Source organism: Babylonia areolata, chromosome 10 (assembly GCF_041734735.1).
Source record: "Babylonia areolata isolate BAREFJ2019XMU chromosome 10, ASM4173473v1, whole genome shotgun sequence".
In the NCBI taxonomy this organism is placed as follows: domain Eukaryota; kingdom Metazoa; phylum Mollusca; class Gastropoda; order Neogastropoda; family Buccinidae; genus Babylonia; species Babylonia areolata.
In genome coordinates this window covers 16008398-16027336 of record NC_134885.1, presented here as the reverse complement: position 1 = coordinate 16027336, position 18939 = coordinate 16008398, and the positions used below count along the sequence as shown (strand labels likewise).

At 49.6% G+C, this 18939-nt stretch overlaps 1 protein-coding gene across 5 annotated transcripts in view; it reads right to left on the bottom strand.

The window, feature by feature from the left end:
• LOC143286827 (1-phosphatidylinositol 4,5-bisphosphate phosphodiesterase delta-4-like) overlaps window positions 1-18939 on the bottom strand; it is a 135485-nt gene that overhangs the window by 33766 nt on the left and 82780 nt on the right. For all 5 annotated transcript variants that reach the window (XM_076594642.1, XM_076594644.1, XM_076594645.1 and 2 more), the window contains 4 exons: window positions 18772-18921; window positions 17361-17431; window positions 5496-5647; window positions 4200-4329 (listed from right to left, as the gene is read on the bottom strand). In XM_076594642.1, the coding sequence (XP_076450757.1) occupies window positions 4200-4329; window positions 5496-5647; window positions 17361-17431; window positions 18772-18921 (503 nt within the window). The remainder of the gene's footprint in view (window positions 1-4199; window positions 4330-5495; window positions 5648-17360; window positions 17432-18771; window positions 18922-18939) is intronic.

The window sequence follows — 18939 nt, the reverse complement described above, 5'->3', positions numbered from 1 at the left end:
CACTTTTCTGATGTACACACGTCACCACACCTTTCTGATAGGACACGTCACCACACCTTTCTGATGTACACACGTCACCACACCTTTCTGATAAGACACGTCACCACACCTTTCTGATGCACACACGTTACCACACCTTTCTGATAAGACACGTCACCACACCTTTCTGATGTACACACGTCACCACACCTTCCTGATGTACACAAGACATCACACCTTCCTTTCTGATGTACACACGTCACCACACCTTTCTGATGTACACACGTCAACACACCTTCCTAGATCCTTTCTGATGTACACACGTCACCACACCTTTCTGATAAGACACGTCACCACACCTTTCTGATGCACACACGTTACCACACCTTTCTGATAAGACACGTCACCACACCTTTCTGATGTACACACGTCACCACACCTTCCTGATGTACACACGTCATCACACCTTCCTTTCTGATGTACACACGTCACCGCACCTTCCTGATGTACACACGTCAACACACCTTCCTTTCTGATGTACACACGTCACCACACCTTCCTTTCTGATGTACACACGTCATCACACCTTTCTGCTGCACACACGTCACCACACCTTTCTGATGTACACAGGTCACCACACCTTTCTGATGTACACAGGCCACCACACCTTTCTGATGTACACACGTCACCACACCTTTCTGATGTACACACGTCACCACACCTTTCTGATGTACACAACCCCACCACTCCTCACCACACCATTCCGACTGCGGGATATAGTCATCACATTTTTCTGATGCATTTCTTGGGGCTACTGAGAGATTTGTGCAAGTAGACTATTTGCTTCTTCACACACACACACACACACACACACACACACAGAGAGAGAGAGAGAGAGAGAGAGAGAGAGAGAGAGAGAGAGAGAGAGAGAGAAAGAACTCGGAACTTAGAAAGTTTCACGTACATCGGCCCTGGGCCACAATACATGAGAAAGGGTGGGTCGGTGGAGGTTGCATTAAGTAACATTGTGTTGTCTGTAGCAACTATCCAAAAATAAAAGCACAATCACAATGAATATGCACTCAAGGTCAGACATGGCATCTATTTTTAAAGCAGTTTTATTCTAAATTTTGATTATCGTTATAGGTGGATATTGTTTGGTACCACCCAGGATTCAAAAATGTATATAAAAAAAAATAAATAAATAAATAATTTTTTTTTAAAACACTCTTCATGCACCAGTTGCCATGGAAACGATTCAAAATGGCCGACAAACAAAAAACAATAAGACTATAACTAAAAAAACTATTTTAGGTACTTCACTTTTCCTTTTTCTTTTTCATTTAGCATTACCTTAATTCACTTTCTACGTATGGTTAGCCGAGTCAAAGTTCTTTTGTCACAGCTGTTATTGAAAAAAAAATTCAAGAATAGAAAGTGTCTTTTTTTCTTTCTATATAAATTGTTGAAAAATTCAATATTTTAGATATAATGCTGTCCCAACGTAGACAGCGAGTTAAGGTAATAATAAACTAAAAACAAAAAGAAAAACTGAAGCACCTACAATAGTTTTGTAGTTGGATAGTTGTTCATGCAAATCTGCCAAACATTGTTGAAACAATGTAAAGCCATGGACGTCCTGCTCGGTTTTCCAGAGTGAAGAATCACAAAGGGGGATGGAAGGGGTATAGGAGCAAATGTACATTAAATCTTCATCTGTAAAAATGTCTTTGTTAATCTTCACAACCACAGTAATCTCTTGTTCTGGTTTAGCATGTTCAAATTAGTGAACGATTTTCTTGTCATCATAAGAATACAACCTGTGTATCTTCCTTGGTGAGACAATTTCTTTGATTTTGATATAAACAGATCGAAGTCTTTAAATAACGGTGATTCAAAACATAATGAACGAATGTTTCAGTAAGACATACAAAATCGTAAGAAGTAAGAAAGTTAATGGAATCTTTGTTTTTTAACTTCTGTTGAAGACCATTTACATTAAAATTTAGGAATGAGACTTGAGACGTACTTCCATTTTTACAGGAGGTTCTGGACTGGCTGGACCACAACGCTTTATTCCAAAGACTTGTTTCCCAGAACTGTGGCCCTGCCGATATCCTGTTTCTTGGTGCAAGACGCACCACTTTCTTTGGCTTTGCACACTGGGATTTACCTTTATCCTATAGTTTCCTGACTCTACTTTTCCAAAGGAGTCACTGATACTGTTCTGGCTGCTCGACCTCTCTGTGTTCAACACAGTGTTCTGGTGACCAATTCGCGAACCAGATGCGGTTCGTCTTGGTCGCAGACTACGCGCTGATGACCGGGTCTGTTGGACCGACTACATCCCTTCGGCACTTTCGTCACGAGTATGTCTCCTGCCCTGCTTGTCTTTCCGTTTGTCAGCATCTTTTCTTGTCTCAGTGACTTGTCTCTGTCAGTCTTGGCTGTCTCATCATATGTGTCAGTATTCATGATCATTTCAGTTTGTTCTGTTATTTCTGCAACTCCATAAGCGTTGGCAGCGTTCTGCTTTTGACCCTTTCTTGTTTCATGTTCAACAGAAATATCCCTGTTAACAGTTACCGCTTCATGGTCTTAGATGTTGCCAGTGTCGTCCATCAAATCATCATCGTTTGTCTCAGTCTGGTCTCTGTCTTTGTCGTGCCTGTTAGTCTAATGTTTGACATCTGTATAAGATATGAAGTTATCAGAGTGAACGTTGTCATCGTCACATAAATGATTTGACTTGTTCTGTTTGTCAGTGTGGTCAACATTGTTAGAGACTTCCTTCACAGGAGGGGTCACAGACTGCCTCATTATGCTTTGAGGTCGGTCAGAACGTCTATTGTTTTCCCTGTTTGCTTTTGTATTTTATAGATTTATCTTGTCAGTACTATCTTTCATCATAATGTTTCTTCTCTGTTGTGAAGTGTTTTGTGCGTGATCATGAGGTTCATACTGTCTTGTCACATCACTGAATGAACGGGAGCCGGGGACAACAGGAATGGAGTCATTTCTGTCACAGACCAAGTCACCTGGCCTGTCACCTGGCATCCTGCTCATGTATGAGCTGTTCCCTTCTTGCCTCCAGGATAATATGAGAGAGAGAGAGAGAGAGAGAGAGAGAGAGAGAGAGAGAGAGAGAGAGAGAGAGAGAGAGAACAAGACAAGATAAAATTCTTTACTTTCGTGGACAATAGATAAGCACTGGCGTGCTTTATTTTTTTACATTGAGTCCCTGCCCTGAACAGGGTTTACACTACACATTACTAAATAAAGTCATATGCATTGTGATGATAAGATATATAGTTTAAAAATATAAATATAAAAAGAGCACTTAAAACAAAGACACAGACACACACACAGAGATACACACAGACAGAGACAGAGAGCGAGAGAGAGAGAGGGGGGGGGGGAAGGCACAAGTATGGTGGGGAAAAGAACAACACACACACACACACACACACACACACACACACACACACACACACACACACACGTGCATGTATAGTGTATGTTATCAAATACTATGCTACTGCAAATATGAATGCACTATGCTTATGGAGATACACATGGCAATAAAGGGAGGTAATACTCTGTACTAAAGGAGAGCATAATTCCATATGTAACACGGAGTAAAAAGAATTAAATGATAAACACAAGAGAGCGAAAGAGGCATGCATACAGGCCATAAACATGATGGGGGGCGGAGGGTGAGAGGGATTCTACGTCAACCGTACACAAGTGACAAACAGTATGAACAAGATAACACATTCACACATAAGGTAATGTTGTTGTTTTTAAGTTGGTTGGGCAATGTTGTTTGATTGATTCTGTTCCACAAGGTGGCGCCTGAGTAAACCAGACTGGATTTGACCAGATCAGTTCTTGGGATTGGGATATGGACTTTGGGAGGTTCCTTGATGGATTTACAGAATATCTGTTTATTAGTTTCGGTGGTGCATTCCCTGTCATAATCGTGTGCATTGTTATTCATTTGTTGTACTCTAATCTACGGATTAGAGGTAGAATATTCGCCAGAATATCAAAGGATAAAGGTAAATCCCAGTCCTCCATGTCCAAAACCAAAAAAAGTGGTGCGTCTTGCGACAGGAAATAGGATATCGGCCAGGCCACAGTTCTGGGTAACAAATCCTTTAGAAAAAAGGAAGACAGACAGACAGAGAGGGACAGAAAGAGACAGAGACAACAAAGACCTCAAAGAGCTCCTGGACATATTTCTTCTTGATGTCTGCATTGAGGGTCTTGAGTAACTTCATGATCTCCTCCATGTCCAGGGCGTTGTCTCCGTTCTTGTCGGCCAGGGTGAAGGCTTCCCGCACCCGTCTGGTCACTGTTAAGGTGTCCTCTCTGCTGCCCGTGGGCTGCTGTGGCAGTGTCCTGCTTGCCTGCTTTGGTTGGTGGGGGAAGGGTGTGTGTGTGCGTGTGTGTGTGTGTGCGTGCGTGCGTGCGTGCGTGCGTGCGTGCGTGCATGTGTCCGTGCGAATCTTTGATTCACATCGAACATGAAAAATGATCTAAGGATGAACTTAGGGACAAGAAGTGGTTTGGAAGTATGGCTTACATAAATAGATTCTAGATAGTTATGACTCATCCACTGCTTTTTAAAGGAAATAAATGTGTATCTTGAGAGAAAAAAAAAACTGTACTTCAATGTGATGCTTCGAGTAGACATGGAGACCGCAATTTTATATAAGGTTGTGACGTCACAGGTTCGGAGACTCCGGCACTTTAAAAACATATACTGAGCAAGGGTTTCCAAAAGAAAAAAAAAAAAAACTGTGCAAGGACCGTGTTGGAATAAATTTTGGTTTCGAATTTTGAACTAGAGTTTACGGAACAAGAGTTAAAACAAGCTGCTGAGACGTCAACAACACAGACAGGTCAAAGTTGTGAGTACTGATGTGGAGACAGCGTGTTTGCCCAGTCGGTCATGTCCGAAGAAAGCACATGTTGCAAAGACAATAAACTGACGGTCGCAGCTTTTGAAAACGATAAACGTGACTGGCCTACACTGTGCATCAAAGGACACCTTCGTTTTCCACACTTGTTCTGAACCGAGCAATTCCGGAAATTGGCTTTGTGCATAGTCGATGTGTCGTCACAATCGACCTCTTTCTGTCTTCTTTGTAGAGAGCTAAGCCCAATATGGCGGCGCCCTAAGTTGCACTAGGCAGATAGTTTAAATCAATATAACTGTTTAGTGCACAGATATGTTCAGTTTAATACATGGTTCAGTAATCATTTACCCATTTGCCAGGTTTTAAGAGCATGGTGCTATTTCACTTTGTGTCCTCTTTACTTCTGGAACTAGAAAACAACCATGCAACTCCATACCCACGAGATACGTGCCCCCACTCACCCCCTTCCGCTCTTTCCCTTTCCCCCGCCAAACCACTGACTCCTCACCCCATACCCCACCATCTCCCTCCACCACCTGCTCCCTCCCCAAACCCCTGCCGGGCCTCAGTGTGAGGCAGAGAGGAGGATACTTGTCCATCTCGTTGCGTTGTTCTGCCAGATGGTCCATCTGCAGGGCGTATCGCAGCCCCCTGATCCACTTGTCGCGGATCTCCTGGCGGGAGGCCATCAGGTACATCACCTTGTGACTGCCCTTCAGCACCAGTCCCAGGCACATCTGCTTCTGTTCACGTACACAGCGTCAGGTCCTCTGTTATGCCATGCACTTCACTTGGGAGGTGGGGGTCTGTGGAGGATGTGGGTGTGGGTGTGAGTGGGCGTGCGTGTGAGTGTGTGCGTGTAAGTGCGTGTGTGTGTGAGTGCGTGTGTGTGTGTGAGTGCGTGCGTGCATGTGACTGTGTGTGTGTGTTATTCACATAGCACCTATTCAGATGATTCTGCTCCAAACACCTCACAATTACAAAAAGTTCTAACTTTAAAAATAATACACACACACACACACACACACACATCAAAACATGCAGGTTGTCCTACTAAGGAAGCAAACATGATTATTTATAACGTGACATTGCATTAAAAGGATACACTAAATTCACTGTTGACAGTTAACACCCAAAATGCAATGCAGACATTGCATACGTCACAACACCCAAACAATGCAAAACCCATCCACAGCACCCCGAAATCAGCCCCACGCTTTCTCACTCCCCTTCACACAGCACCTCAACAACACTCTGCAAACAGAAACACACACCCACACTGTTGCAGGCATCAAGAGATCAATTAAAGCCGGTTTTCAACAGATGAGTCTTGAGATTGATTTTGAAGGTGGAAATGGACTGGAAGTGTAATATGCATATGGCAAGGAATTCCACTGAACGGGGCGATTTTTGACTGGGGGACTTATGACAGAGGGAATTTGAAAAATGCGACTGTCTGATGATGAACGTAGTTGTCCTGTTGGAATGTCTGTCTATCTGTCTGCCTTTCTATAGTCTGCCTGTCTGCCCCTTTGTGTGTCGCTGTCTCTATTCATCTATCCACGTCTTTTTCTCTCTTCATCTTCCCATGTAATTTTTATTTGTGTCACACACTCCAGAAATCTGGGCAAGCCCAAAAGTCAGGAGACGTGGACTTTTAGGGTCGACACCGCGCAACACACACTCCCAAGAAGGACGCAGAAATCCGTGTACGATTTTACAACTTTTATTCACACAATCACACACATATGGGTACAGGACCTACTTCCTAAGCTATCCCCAAACCCAAACCCTCGCCCCCACCTAACTCTAAGCCACCCCTCCTTAACCCACCTTTAACCCCCACCGGGACAAAATCAAGAAACGAAAGAAAAACGAACCAAACACATACACACTCGCACATTCACTGCACAACCGGCAACGTTCATTTAAACTCATCTGTCACTCGTTGACGGACTGAAAAATCCCTGCTCCAGGCTGAGAGTCGAACGCTAACTACAATCTCTCCCTCGACGTCCAGCTCACCCACAGAGCACCCCACCAGATGAGTCCGGGAGGTCGCGGCAAGCAGGGCAGGCTGCGGTCGAAGGTCGACGCCGAGGGACGATCTGGATCCTCAGGGTGCGACCCCAGGGTTTCGTGTCAGCGCTCGGCTCCTCAGGTGGAAGACCCCGAGGGGCGACCTCGGAGCTGGGACAGCAGAGCAGTCGATTTGCCGCTACTTGCGTCGGGGAACGCAGAACAACGCCCTGGAACCACCAGTCAACATTGGGACAGCAGGGCCGTCGGACGTCGTCGCCTGAGTCGAGGAACGCGGAACCACATTGCCATGAGACCTCAATAAACAACAAACAAGCAACCTCACGACAGCTTGTGATGGGCGAAGGTGGTGACTTGCGTGGGACCTTCAGCCGGGCACTGCAGCCTCTGCTCACCGGCTTGCTAAAGATCAGGCAGAGGTTCTGGCTGGCCAAGAATTCCTCTCCATCAGCCTTCCGGGCCTCTGCCACAAGGTCCGCCCTCTCTGACGTCTCAGAGTCAAGTCACACCTAATCACAGTCAGCTGCAGCCAGGTAAACGGCAGGTGAGCGCAAGTTCTGCACTTGGCACGCTAACCGGCCAAAACACACATTGCATGGACTGCACTGCAGTTGCAGTCATGCCAATGTGACAAGAGCCCTCTCGCTCCTACAGAGCGGTGTGTGCACGTGCTGCACAACTCTTACACAGGTAAAACGAGTGTGCAGACACACGCTTTTACCAAACCAAGAACATGTCAGAAAACATGATCTAGAGAAACTGGGATTCGAACTCCCAACCATCGGAACTAACACCACTTTCAACGGCCACTGAGCCATACTAAATCGCTCGCACTTCCGCCTATACTTCCGCAGCAACGAAAGGTTGGGCTGATCCGTGACACAACCCCCTTTCAAAGCCCTTAAGCTATGAGCTCAAGAGGCAAACACAACCGCCACGTAAGCTGCACGGATATAGGCAAGTGCTCTATGACTGCCGGCTCAAATAGTCGGCTCCATGGTTGTCTACACCCTTCACTGACTGAAAGACATATGAGTGTGACTGCAGCTCCATTGCCCAGCCCATCAGTCTCCTGCTAACTGGACGGATCCGATGCAAATACTGCAATGGATTGTGGTCACACTGGAGCTGAAAAGTACGTCCATACAAGTATAGATAGAACTTCCTCACTGACCACACCACCGCAAAGCACTCTAGCTCTATGGCATGGTACCGGAATTCTGCACCCACCAGTTTCTTGCTGGCATAAGCCACTGGTCGGAGCATCCCTTCATGCTCCTGCAGAAGCACAGCTCCCAAACCAGTGCCGGACGCATCCGTCCTCAGAACGAAAGGCTTAGACTGGTCAGGAAGTTGCAGAATGGGTGCGCTGACCAACGCATCCTTCAAAGAGTCAAACGCCTTTTGACACTCTGGAGACCATGAGACTTTGGTTGGCTCTCTCCCGCGAGTTTTTTCCGTCAAGGGCAAGGCCACCTCCGCATATCTGGGAACGAACTTCCGGTAATAACCGGCAAGACCCAAAAAACTACGGAGTTCCTTCTTGGTAGTTGGAACTGGGGCATTCCGAATCCTGTCTACCTTCTCCTGCTGCAACCCTAGATGACCTTCTGAGACAGTGTGTCCCAGAAACTGGATCTCTGAGAATCCCAGTTCACACTTGGAGGGCTTAGCAGCAAGGTGGACCTCCTTGAGACGATGGAACAACGCCCGCAGCACCTTGATATGGCCTCGCCAACATTCAGACGCGATAAGAAGGTCGTCCATGAAATTTTGAATTTCTGGCAGTTTCAACGGAGCCAGAACCTCCCTCATCGTATGGGAAAAGATCGCCCCCGCGGTCTTCAGACCGAAGGGCATGGTCACCCACTGAAACTGTCCATCCGGGGTGGTGAAGGCTGTCTTAGGGCGATCAGACGTCTTCACGGGGATCTGCCAGTATCCCTTTGTGAGATCGAGCTTAGAGAAAACTTTTGCTTTCCCAAGTCTGGCAAAAAATCTCATCAATGTTGGGCAAGGGTTCAGCATCAAACCTGAGATGCTTATTGAGCTGGCGGTAGTCCATACAAAACCGCACCTTGCCGTCCTTCTTCCTTACGAGGACAATGGGAGCAGAACAGGGAGAGCTCGCCTTCTCTATAACCCCCATACTCAGCATCGCCTCGACCTCGTTGGCGATGACCTGTGTCTGAGAGTGAGGTAACGGGTACTGCCGAACCCGAACGGGTTCATCCGTATCCAGAATGAGTTCACACTCACTCACCCTAGACCGGAGAGGTAAGTCCGTAAGGACATAGCATGCCTCAGCAGTCAGCTCCTGCAGCTGAGCACGCCGAACAGCCGACAAGTCTGGCCCCAACACGACATCTTTGAACGACTCCTCGGCGGTCAGAGGGATACAGGGGATCGCAGAAGAACCACCCCCCGATTCCGTAGCCTCCGACTCATCATCCTCGATGACAGTAGGGCAGTAGGCCGCAGCCCGCTCCCGCCGAAGGAACTTCTTCAACAGGTTGGCGTGGTATAGCTTTGACTTCCCACGCACTGAAATCCTGTAGTCCCAGTCTCCCACTCTTTCGAGGACTTTAAAGGGTCCTTGCCACGACACCTGAAGTTTGTTGTGTCGGACGGGAAGAAGGAGCAAGACCTTATCTCCCTGGTCGAACCAACGTTCCTTGGAACGACGATTGAAACATCGGGCGTACTGACGTGAGGCCTGCCTGAGATTTTCCTGGGCGATCTCACAAACCTCTTTGACTCGATTCCGAAGATCTACCACGTACTCGGATTCAGTACGGGTCGGGTCGTCACCTTGAGAGTCTTCCTGAGTCCATACCCGTCTGAGAATGGACATGGGCCCTTTCACCGTCCGTCCATAGAGAAGCTCAAAGGGGGAGAACTTCATAGACTCCTGTGGAACCTCACGATAAGCGAAGAGCACAGCTGGGACAAGCCTGTCCCAGTCCCTTGGCCGTTTGACGCAGAGCCGTTGGAGCATCTTTTTCAACGTGGCATTGAAACGCTCTACAAGGCCATTAGCTTGTGCATGATAGGGGCTGGTAAACAGACCCTTGATGCCCAAGAGCTGGTGAACTTCTCTCATGACGTTCCCCATGAACTGCGTTCCCCGGTCACTAAGGACCTGATCAGGAACCCCCACATGAGTCCACATCTGCCACAATGCTTCCGCAACAGTAGGAGCATCTATGCTCCTGAGCGGAACTGCCTCGGGATATCGAGTCGCATAGTCAACCATTACCAAAATGTAATGGTGACCGCGGGTAGACGAGGGGTGTATGGGACCGACAAGGTCCACGGCCACTTTGGAGAACGGTTCCGCCACAATGGGAACCGTCCCCAAAGGAACCCTAACGTTCTGGCCTTTCGGCGTGGTACGTTGACATACCTCGCAGGAGTGACAGTACTGACGGATATCTGAAGAACAGCCCGGCCAGTAGAAATCCTGCCAGATACGCTCCTGCGTCCGCCTGACCCCTAGATGACCTGCCATTGAGGAATCATGCCCTAAGGCAAGGACAGTGGGACAGAGTTCAGAGGGAACCACCAGCTGTTTGAAGCTGCGTCCTTGCTTGGTGAAGACTCAGAAGAGAGTACCTTGCTTGAAGACGTACTGGGTTCCGTCCCGTGGGGACTCAGAGCCAGTACGAGCAAGTTCCCGTACCTTCGCCAGGGACGGATCTTTGCGCTGAAGGCTCTGAACACTCTGACGATCTACCTTCCGCGCGGAATCAGATGGACTGACAGGAGTCCGCACTGCTTCCAGGGCCCTCCGAGGCTGCGAGGCTGAGCGGGTCACCACGCCAGCAGTCACCCCTGGGGGTAACTGGGTAGACACTCGCTCCTTACGCCCATCAACAAAGGTGACTGTATTGCCGATAAGGAGCGAGCACGGTGGCCTTTCTAATGCCACAGCCCAAACAACCCCCTCAAAATAGGGAGTATCCACACAGATCTGGACACAGGGTCTCTCGGCCTGAAAACAGCCCTGGACCCCCGTCACCCAACAAGACTTCCCTCTCTTGGCGGAAGGAGAAACGAGTGCTTCATCTACAAAGACACAGGTAGCCCCAGTGTCCCGGATGGTATCTCTGACCTTGCCCTCGACGATGCTGAGGAATGTGGCCAGGGAGTCCTCCCGTTCGCCTGTCACACTCTGAAAGCAATCAGCATGGTCCACGACCTGGACTAAATTACCTTTCTGGTAACGACCTGGCTGTGCAGAGGACAAGGCCGGGCAATCACCTCGGAGGTGTCCTCGCTTCCCACAGTTCCAGCAGCTAACTGGAGGGTGAGGCTGTGCGCTGGATGGTGGCTTCTCGCCAGAACGATGGGGCAGAGTACCCCGATCCGGCATCCGAGGATGTCTACCCTGACCCACGCTCCGCAAGCCAGTACCCCCTCTCGCATCTCTCCTAGCTTCCTCATAACCATCAGCTCTACGAGCCGCCGCCATGAGATCATCTGGGTGACTGTCTCGAACTTGCACAGCAATGTCCTGTGGCATAAAAGAGTACACCTGCTCTAGGAGGATCAACTCTCGCAGAGGGATGGAAGACAACTGCTCCCAATTCGTCAGAGCTTTATCAAGCCTGACCGAGCACTGTGCCCAAGTCTCGTCGGGTCGCTTCCTTATATCACGGAACTTGCGGCGGTATGCCTCCGGTGTAAGCCGGTACTGTGCCCGCAATGCTCTACACAAGTCCGCATAAGTACCTTCTGGTGGAAGCGTATTACACGCCTCCCTGGCCTTCCCAGACAGAGATGCAGACATGTGCACCTTCTTAGCACTGTCTTCTAAACCATAATCCCGAGCAACTGACTCAAAGTGCTCTATAAAGGCATCCACGTCCTCCCCTTCACGGAAGATAGGCAACTTAGGAGCAGGAGGGAGAACAGCTGCAGGGACTTGTGCAGACCGTGCAGCCTGTGATAACAGAGCCACCCTTGCGATCAAGTCTGCAAACTGTTGGTCCCTTCTGTCTCTATCCTCTCTTTCTCTCTGTTCTCTTTCCTCTTGCCTGCACTCTTTCTCCTCACGCTCTACTTTTTCTCTCTGTTCTCTTTCCTCTTGCCTGTGCTCTTTCTCCTCACGCTCTACTTTTTCTCTCTGCCTCTCCTCCTTCCGGCTGTTCTCCAGGTACATAATTACCTGGGCAACCTCGGAGCCACCAGAGCCTGAACGAGCTCTTACCGGAGGAGGTTCAATGAATGAAAGATCGAGACCTACGCTGGACCAGACAGGGGTAGCCGGCGACCTGAAAGTCGATGCCCGCGTGTGCGGCAGCACGGTTGCCCGCTCAGGAGGCAACCCTGCTACAGGGAGTGAGCTTCCCTGCACGGGCGGTATTCCGAAGGTCGGAGCTATCCTTCCTGTCTCAGACCCAAAAGTCACCGGTCCGTGACCTGGGGTATGTCCCAGCCGCGGCAGAGGCGGGTATATGGCCTGCAAGACTGATACTGGGGCCAACCTCAGACTTGACAAAGAGACCCCAGCGGAAATAGCCTGCTGAGTCGGCTGAGTATCCAGTGATATACAAGCTGATGTCAAAGGAGAAGTACGTGCGCCAAGGATACCACCTTGTCGCACCGGTGTTACACTACCCACGTCACTGGTGGAGACATGCGTGTCTGACCTACAGGTCGAAACATCCGTCATGGTTGTCGTGACCACACTAGTTGCCCCAATAGCTGGAGCAGCCTGACATCTAGTCAAAGGTCCACACGTGCGGACTGGTATAACACTTGGCATGGTACTGTGAGTCAGCAGCTCATCCATATCTCAAAACTACTCAGTACCCTCCGACCACCAACTTTAAGAAAAAAAACAAACAACCACAACAACAACAACCAATCTTGATCTTGGCACTGAACTCTCCCTACACAACCCGTGACACAGAAGAACGTTGGAGCGTAAGGATAAGTTGGTATACACACTCCCTTGTCCTGGCAAAAATAAGTGCCAGGGAGTGTCAAACTAAGCAAAATTATGCTGCGAGGAAGCACAGCATTCAACGATCTAAAGCCTAGGAGCGGCTAAGGACTGGCTGCTAAGCAGTGAAGAGGTCGCGCCTCGCGCAGCTCTGCCCACCAGAACAGAGCGCCAGGGACTTCGCCCAGTAACCCCAGACCTAAACCCCACACTACCAAGCACGCAAGGAGGGGTCCCAACCTCCCTTGCGACTCATCAATCCCGCCAACCTCCCACGTTAAAGGCAACAAAAAATTCAAACAGAATAAACTAAAGAAACTGACAAACGTAAACGCCCACGAATTCCGGGGCCCCACCCAAGAGTGTGCGAGTTCACAGGTGTCAATCCCGGACGAGCCCCCAAACTGTCACACACTCCAGAAATCTGGGCAAGCCCAAAAGTCAGGAGACGTGGACTTTTAGGGTCGACACCGCGCAACACACACTCCCAAGAAGGACGCAGAAATCCGTGTACGATTTTACAACTTTTATTCACACAATCACACACATATGGGTACAGGACCTACTTCCTAAGCTATCCCCAAACCCAAACCCTCGCCCCCACCTAACTCTAAACCACCCCTCCTTAACCCACCTTTAACCCCCACCGGGACAAAATCAAGAAACGAAAGAAAAACGAACCAAACACATACACACTCGCACATTCACTGCACAACCGGCAACGTTCATTTAAACTCATCTGTCACTCGTTGACGGACTGAAAAATCCCTGCTCCAGGCTGAGAGTCGAACGCTAACTACAATCTCTCCCTCGACGTCCAGCTCACCCACAGAGCACCCCACCAGATGAGTCCGGGAGGTCGCGGCAAGCAGGGCAGGCTGCGGTCGAAGGTCGACGCCGAGGGACGATCTGGATCCCCAGGGTGAGACCCCAGGGTTTCGTGTCAGCGCTCGGCTCCTCAGGTGGAAGACCCCGAGGGGCGACCTCGGAGCTGGGACAGCAGAGCAGTCGATTTGCCGCTACTTGCGTCGGGGAACGCAGAACAACGCCCTGGAACCACCAGTCAACATTGGGACAGCAGGGCCGTCGGACGTCGTCGCCTGAGTCGAGGAACGCGGAACCACATTGCCATGAGACCTCAATAAACAACAAACAAGCAAGCTCACGACAGCTTGTGATGGGCGAAGGTGGTGACTTGGGTGGGACCTTCAGCCGGGCACTGCAGCCTCTGCTCACCGGCTTGCTAAAGATCAGGCAGAGGTTCTGGCTGGCCAAGAATTCCTCTCCATCAGCCTTCCGGGCCTCTGCCACAAGGTCCGCCCTCTCTGACGTCTCAGAGTCAAGTCACACCTAATCACAGTCAGCTGCAGCCAGGTAAACGGCAGGTGAGCGCAAGTTCTGCACTTGGCACGCTAACCGGCCAAAACACACATTGCATGGACTGCACTGCAGTTGCAGTCATGCCAATGTGACAAGAGCCCTCTCGCTCCTACAGAGCGGTGTGTGCACGTGCTGCACAACTCTTACACAGGTAAAACGAGTGTGCAGACACACGCTTTTACCAAACCAAGAACATGTCAGAAAACATGATCTAGAGAAACTGGGATTCGAACTCCCAACCATCGGAACTAACACCACTTTCAACGGCCACTGAGCCATACTAAATCGCTCGCACTTCCGCCTATACTTCCGCAGCAACGAAAGGTTGGGCTGATCCGTGACACAACCCCCTTTCAAAGCCCTTAAGCTATGAGCTCAAGAGGCAAACACAACCGCCACGTAAGCTGCACGGATATAGGCAAGTGCTCTATGACTGCCGGCTCAAATAGTCAGCTCCATGGTTGTCTACACCCTTCACTGACTGAAAGACATATGAGTGTGACTGCAGCTCCATTGCCCAGCCCATCAGTCTCCTGCTAACTGGACGGATCCGATGCAAATACTGCAATGGATTGTGGTCACACTGGAGCTGAAAAGTACGTCCATACAAGTATAGATAGAACTTCCTCACTGACCACACCACCGCAAAGCACTCTAGCTCTATGGCATGGTACCGGAATTCTGCACCCACCAGTTTCTTGCTGGCATAAGCCACTGGTCGGAGCATCCCTTCATGCTCCTGCAGAAGCACAGCTCCCAAACCAGTGCCGGACGCATCCGTCCTCAGAACGAAAGGCTTAGACTGGTCAGGAAGTTGCAGAATGGGTGCGCTGACCAACGCATCCTTCAAAGAGTCAAACGCCTTTTGACACTCTGGAGACCATGAGACTTTGGTTGGCTCTCTCCCGCGAGTTTTTTCCGTCAAGGGCAAGGCCACCTCCGCATATCTGGGAACGAACTTCCGGTAATAACCGGCAAGACCCAAAAAACTACGGAGTTCCTTCTTGGTAGTTGGAACTGGGGCATTCCGAATCCTGTCTACCTTCTCCTGCTGCAACCCTAGATGACCTTCTGAGACAGTGTGTCCCAGAAACTGGATCTCTGAGAATCCCAGTTCACACTTGGAGGGCTTAGCAGCAAGGTGGACCTCCTTGAGACGATGGAACAACGCCCGCAGCACCTTGATATGGCCTCGCCAACATTCAGACGCGATAAGAAGGTCGTCCATGAAATTTTGAATTTCTGGCAGTTTCAACGGAGCCAGAACCTCCCTCATCGTATGGGAAAAGATCGCCCCCGCGGTCTTCAGACCGAAGGGCATGGTCACCCACTGAAACTGTCCATCCGGGGTGGTGAAGGCTGTCTTAGGGCGATCAGACGTCTTCACGGGGATCTGCCAGTATCCCTTTGTGAGATCGAGCTTAGAGAAAACTTTTGCTTTCCCAAGTCTGGCAAAAAATCTCATCAATGTTGGGCAAGGGTTCAGCATCAAACCTGAGATGCTTATTGAGCTGGCGGTAGTCCATACAAAACCGCACCTTGCCGTCCTTCTTCCTTACGAGGACAATGGGAGCAGAACAGGGAGAGCTCGCCTTCTCTATAACCCCCATACTCAGCATCGCCTCGACCTCGTTGGCGATGACCTGTGTCTGAGAGTGAGGTAACGGGTACTGCCGAACCCGAACGGGTTCATCCGTATCCAGAATGAGTTCACACTCACTCACCCTAGACCGGAGAGGTAAGTCCGTAAGGACATAGCATGCCTCAGCAGTCAGCTCCTGCAGCTGAGCACGCCGAACAGCCGACAAGTCTGGCCCCAACACGACATCTTTGAACGACTCCTCGGCGGTCAGAGGGATACAGGGGATCGCAGAAGAACCACCCCCCGATTCCGTAGCCTCCGACTCATCATCCTCGATGACAGTAGGGCAGTAGGCCGCAGCCCGCTCCCGCCGAAGGAACTTCTTCAACAGGTTGGCGTGGTATAGCTTTGACTTCCCACGCACTGAAATCCTGTAGTCCCAGTCTCCCACTCTTTCGAGGACTTTAAAGGGTCCTTGCCACGACACCTGAAGTTTGTTGTGTCGGACGGGAAGAAGGAGCAAGACCTTATCTCCCTGGTCGAACCAACGTTCCTTGGAACGACGATTGAAACATCGGGCGTACTGACGTGAGGCCTGCCTGAGATTTTCCTGGGCGATCTCACAAACCTCTTTGACTCGATTCCGAAGATCTACCACGTACTCGGATTCAGTACGGGTCGGGTCGTCACCTTGAGAGTCTTCCTGAGTCCATACCCGTCTGAGAATGGACATGGGCCCTTTCACCGTCCGTCCATAGAGAAGCTCAAAGGGGGAGAACTTCATAGACTCCTGTGGAACCTCACGATAAGCGAAAAGCACAGCTGGGACAAGCCTGTCCCAGTCCCTTGGCCGTTTGACGCAGAGCCGTTGGAGCATCTTTTTCAACGTGGCATTGAAACGCTCTACAAGGCCATTAGCTTGTGCATGATAGGGGCTGGTAAACAGACCCTTGATGCCCAAGAGCTGGTGAACTTCTCTCATGACGTTCCCCATGAACTGCGTTCCCCGGTCACTAAGGACCTGATCAGGAACCCCCACACGAGTCCACATCTGCCACAATGCTTCCGCAACAGTAGGAGCATCTATGCTCCTGAGCGGAACTGCCTCGGGATATCGAGTCGCATAGTCAACCATTACCAAAATGTAATGGTGACCGCGGGTAGACGAGGGGTGTATGGGACCGACAAGGTCCACGGCCACTTTGGAGAACGGTTCCGAAACTGGGATTCGAACTCCCAACCATCGGAACTTACACCACTTTCACCGGCCACTGAGCCATACTAAATCGCTCGGACTTCCGCCTATACTTCCGCAGCAACGAAAGGTTGGGCTGATCCGTGACAATTTGATATGAATTATTTTGCATTGAATTAAAAAAAGAATCGCGGAACTAGTTCAGATGGCTACAACAGGAGTTTGGTCACGTTTCAATCGATTTAATTGTCTACTTTTTCACCTGTCTGTATGTCTGTCTGTTTCCGTCTCTTGATGTTCTTTACTTACATCAACTTTGGTGAGTGTCTTGGAGAAGTCCTTCTCTCCTTCCCGCACTTCACGGATCTTGGAAATTGGAACTAGGACAGAAAGATGGCAGCTGTCATTGGTCACATCTCTCTGACACCCATGCACACACCACCAGGTCAACAGCTGTCATCGGTCACATCTCTCTGACCACACCCATGCACACACCACCAGGTCAACAGCTGTCATCGGTCACATCTCTCTGACCACACCCATGCACACACCACCAGGTCAACAGCTGTCATCGGTCACATCTCTCTGACCACACCCATGCACACACCACCAGGTCAACAGCTGTCATCGGTCACATCTCTCTGACCACACCCATGCACACACCACCAGGTCAACAGCTGTCATTGGTCACATCTCTCTGACCACACCCATGCACACACCACCAGGTCAACAGCTGTCATCGGTCACATCTCTCTGACCACACCCATGCACACACCACCAGGTCAACAGCTGTCATCGGTCACATCTCTCTGACCACACCCATGCACACACCACCAGGTCAACAGCTGTCATTGGTCACATCTCTCTGACCACACCCATGCACACACCACCAGGTCAACAGCTGTCATTGGTCAACCAGTTATCGTCCCTGAATGCACAGACTGCTGCTTCTCCATGCTTTTACACATTGTAGGATTTATTCCAGACCTTCACATGACACTCATAGTAAGTTACACCCCATCCTGAAGGAGTGCCCATCACCACCACCCCAACACACACACACACACACACACACACACACACACACACACACACACACGCACACACGCACGCACGGACGCACGCGCTGACGAGATTCTTATGGTCGAACTTTCACAGGCATTAGTTCATAACCCTATTTCTACATTCCTTTAATGGACTTCAAAATTGTGTTAATAGTTTCTGATTATCATTAACATTATTGAATTGTTCCTGTTAAATGTAATTGCATGTTACGTTAGTTATGCACATTTTTTGTAGTTTTCTACCTTTTCTGTTTTCCTCCTCCTCTCTCCCCCCCCCTCCCCCCCCCCCCCTTTTTTTTTTTTACTCTTTTTTTTAACTCTTTTTTTTTTAATCGCCTAATATCACTGATAGTGAAAAGACGCAAAACTAAAGAACACACACACACACACACACACACACACACACACACACACACACACACACACACACACTCACACACACGCACGCACGCACGCACGCACGCACACATACACGTACGCACACACACACATGTGGATGTAGATTAGCCAGGACTGATTTGGAAGATCATGCCTACATGCCACGCCTAAAACCTGAGTCTGAAAAAAAGTGCTATGTCAAAGCCCACCAAGACAATGCACATGAAGAAGCCGTGGTTCACGTTGAACGTGACACAGTGCGACAAGGCAGTACTCACTGTCGGTGTTACGCCCCTTGCGTCGGGACCCCTTGTAGAAGACCAGCATGTTCTTCATGTCCAGGAAAAACTGACGCTGCAGCAGCTTGGTGGCCGACTTCACTTTGTACAGGTGAGTGCCCTCCCCTAGTTCAACCAGCAGACGCTCAACTGGAACACAAGATGGAA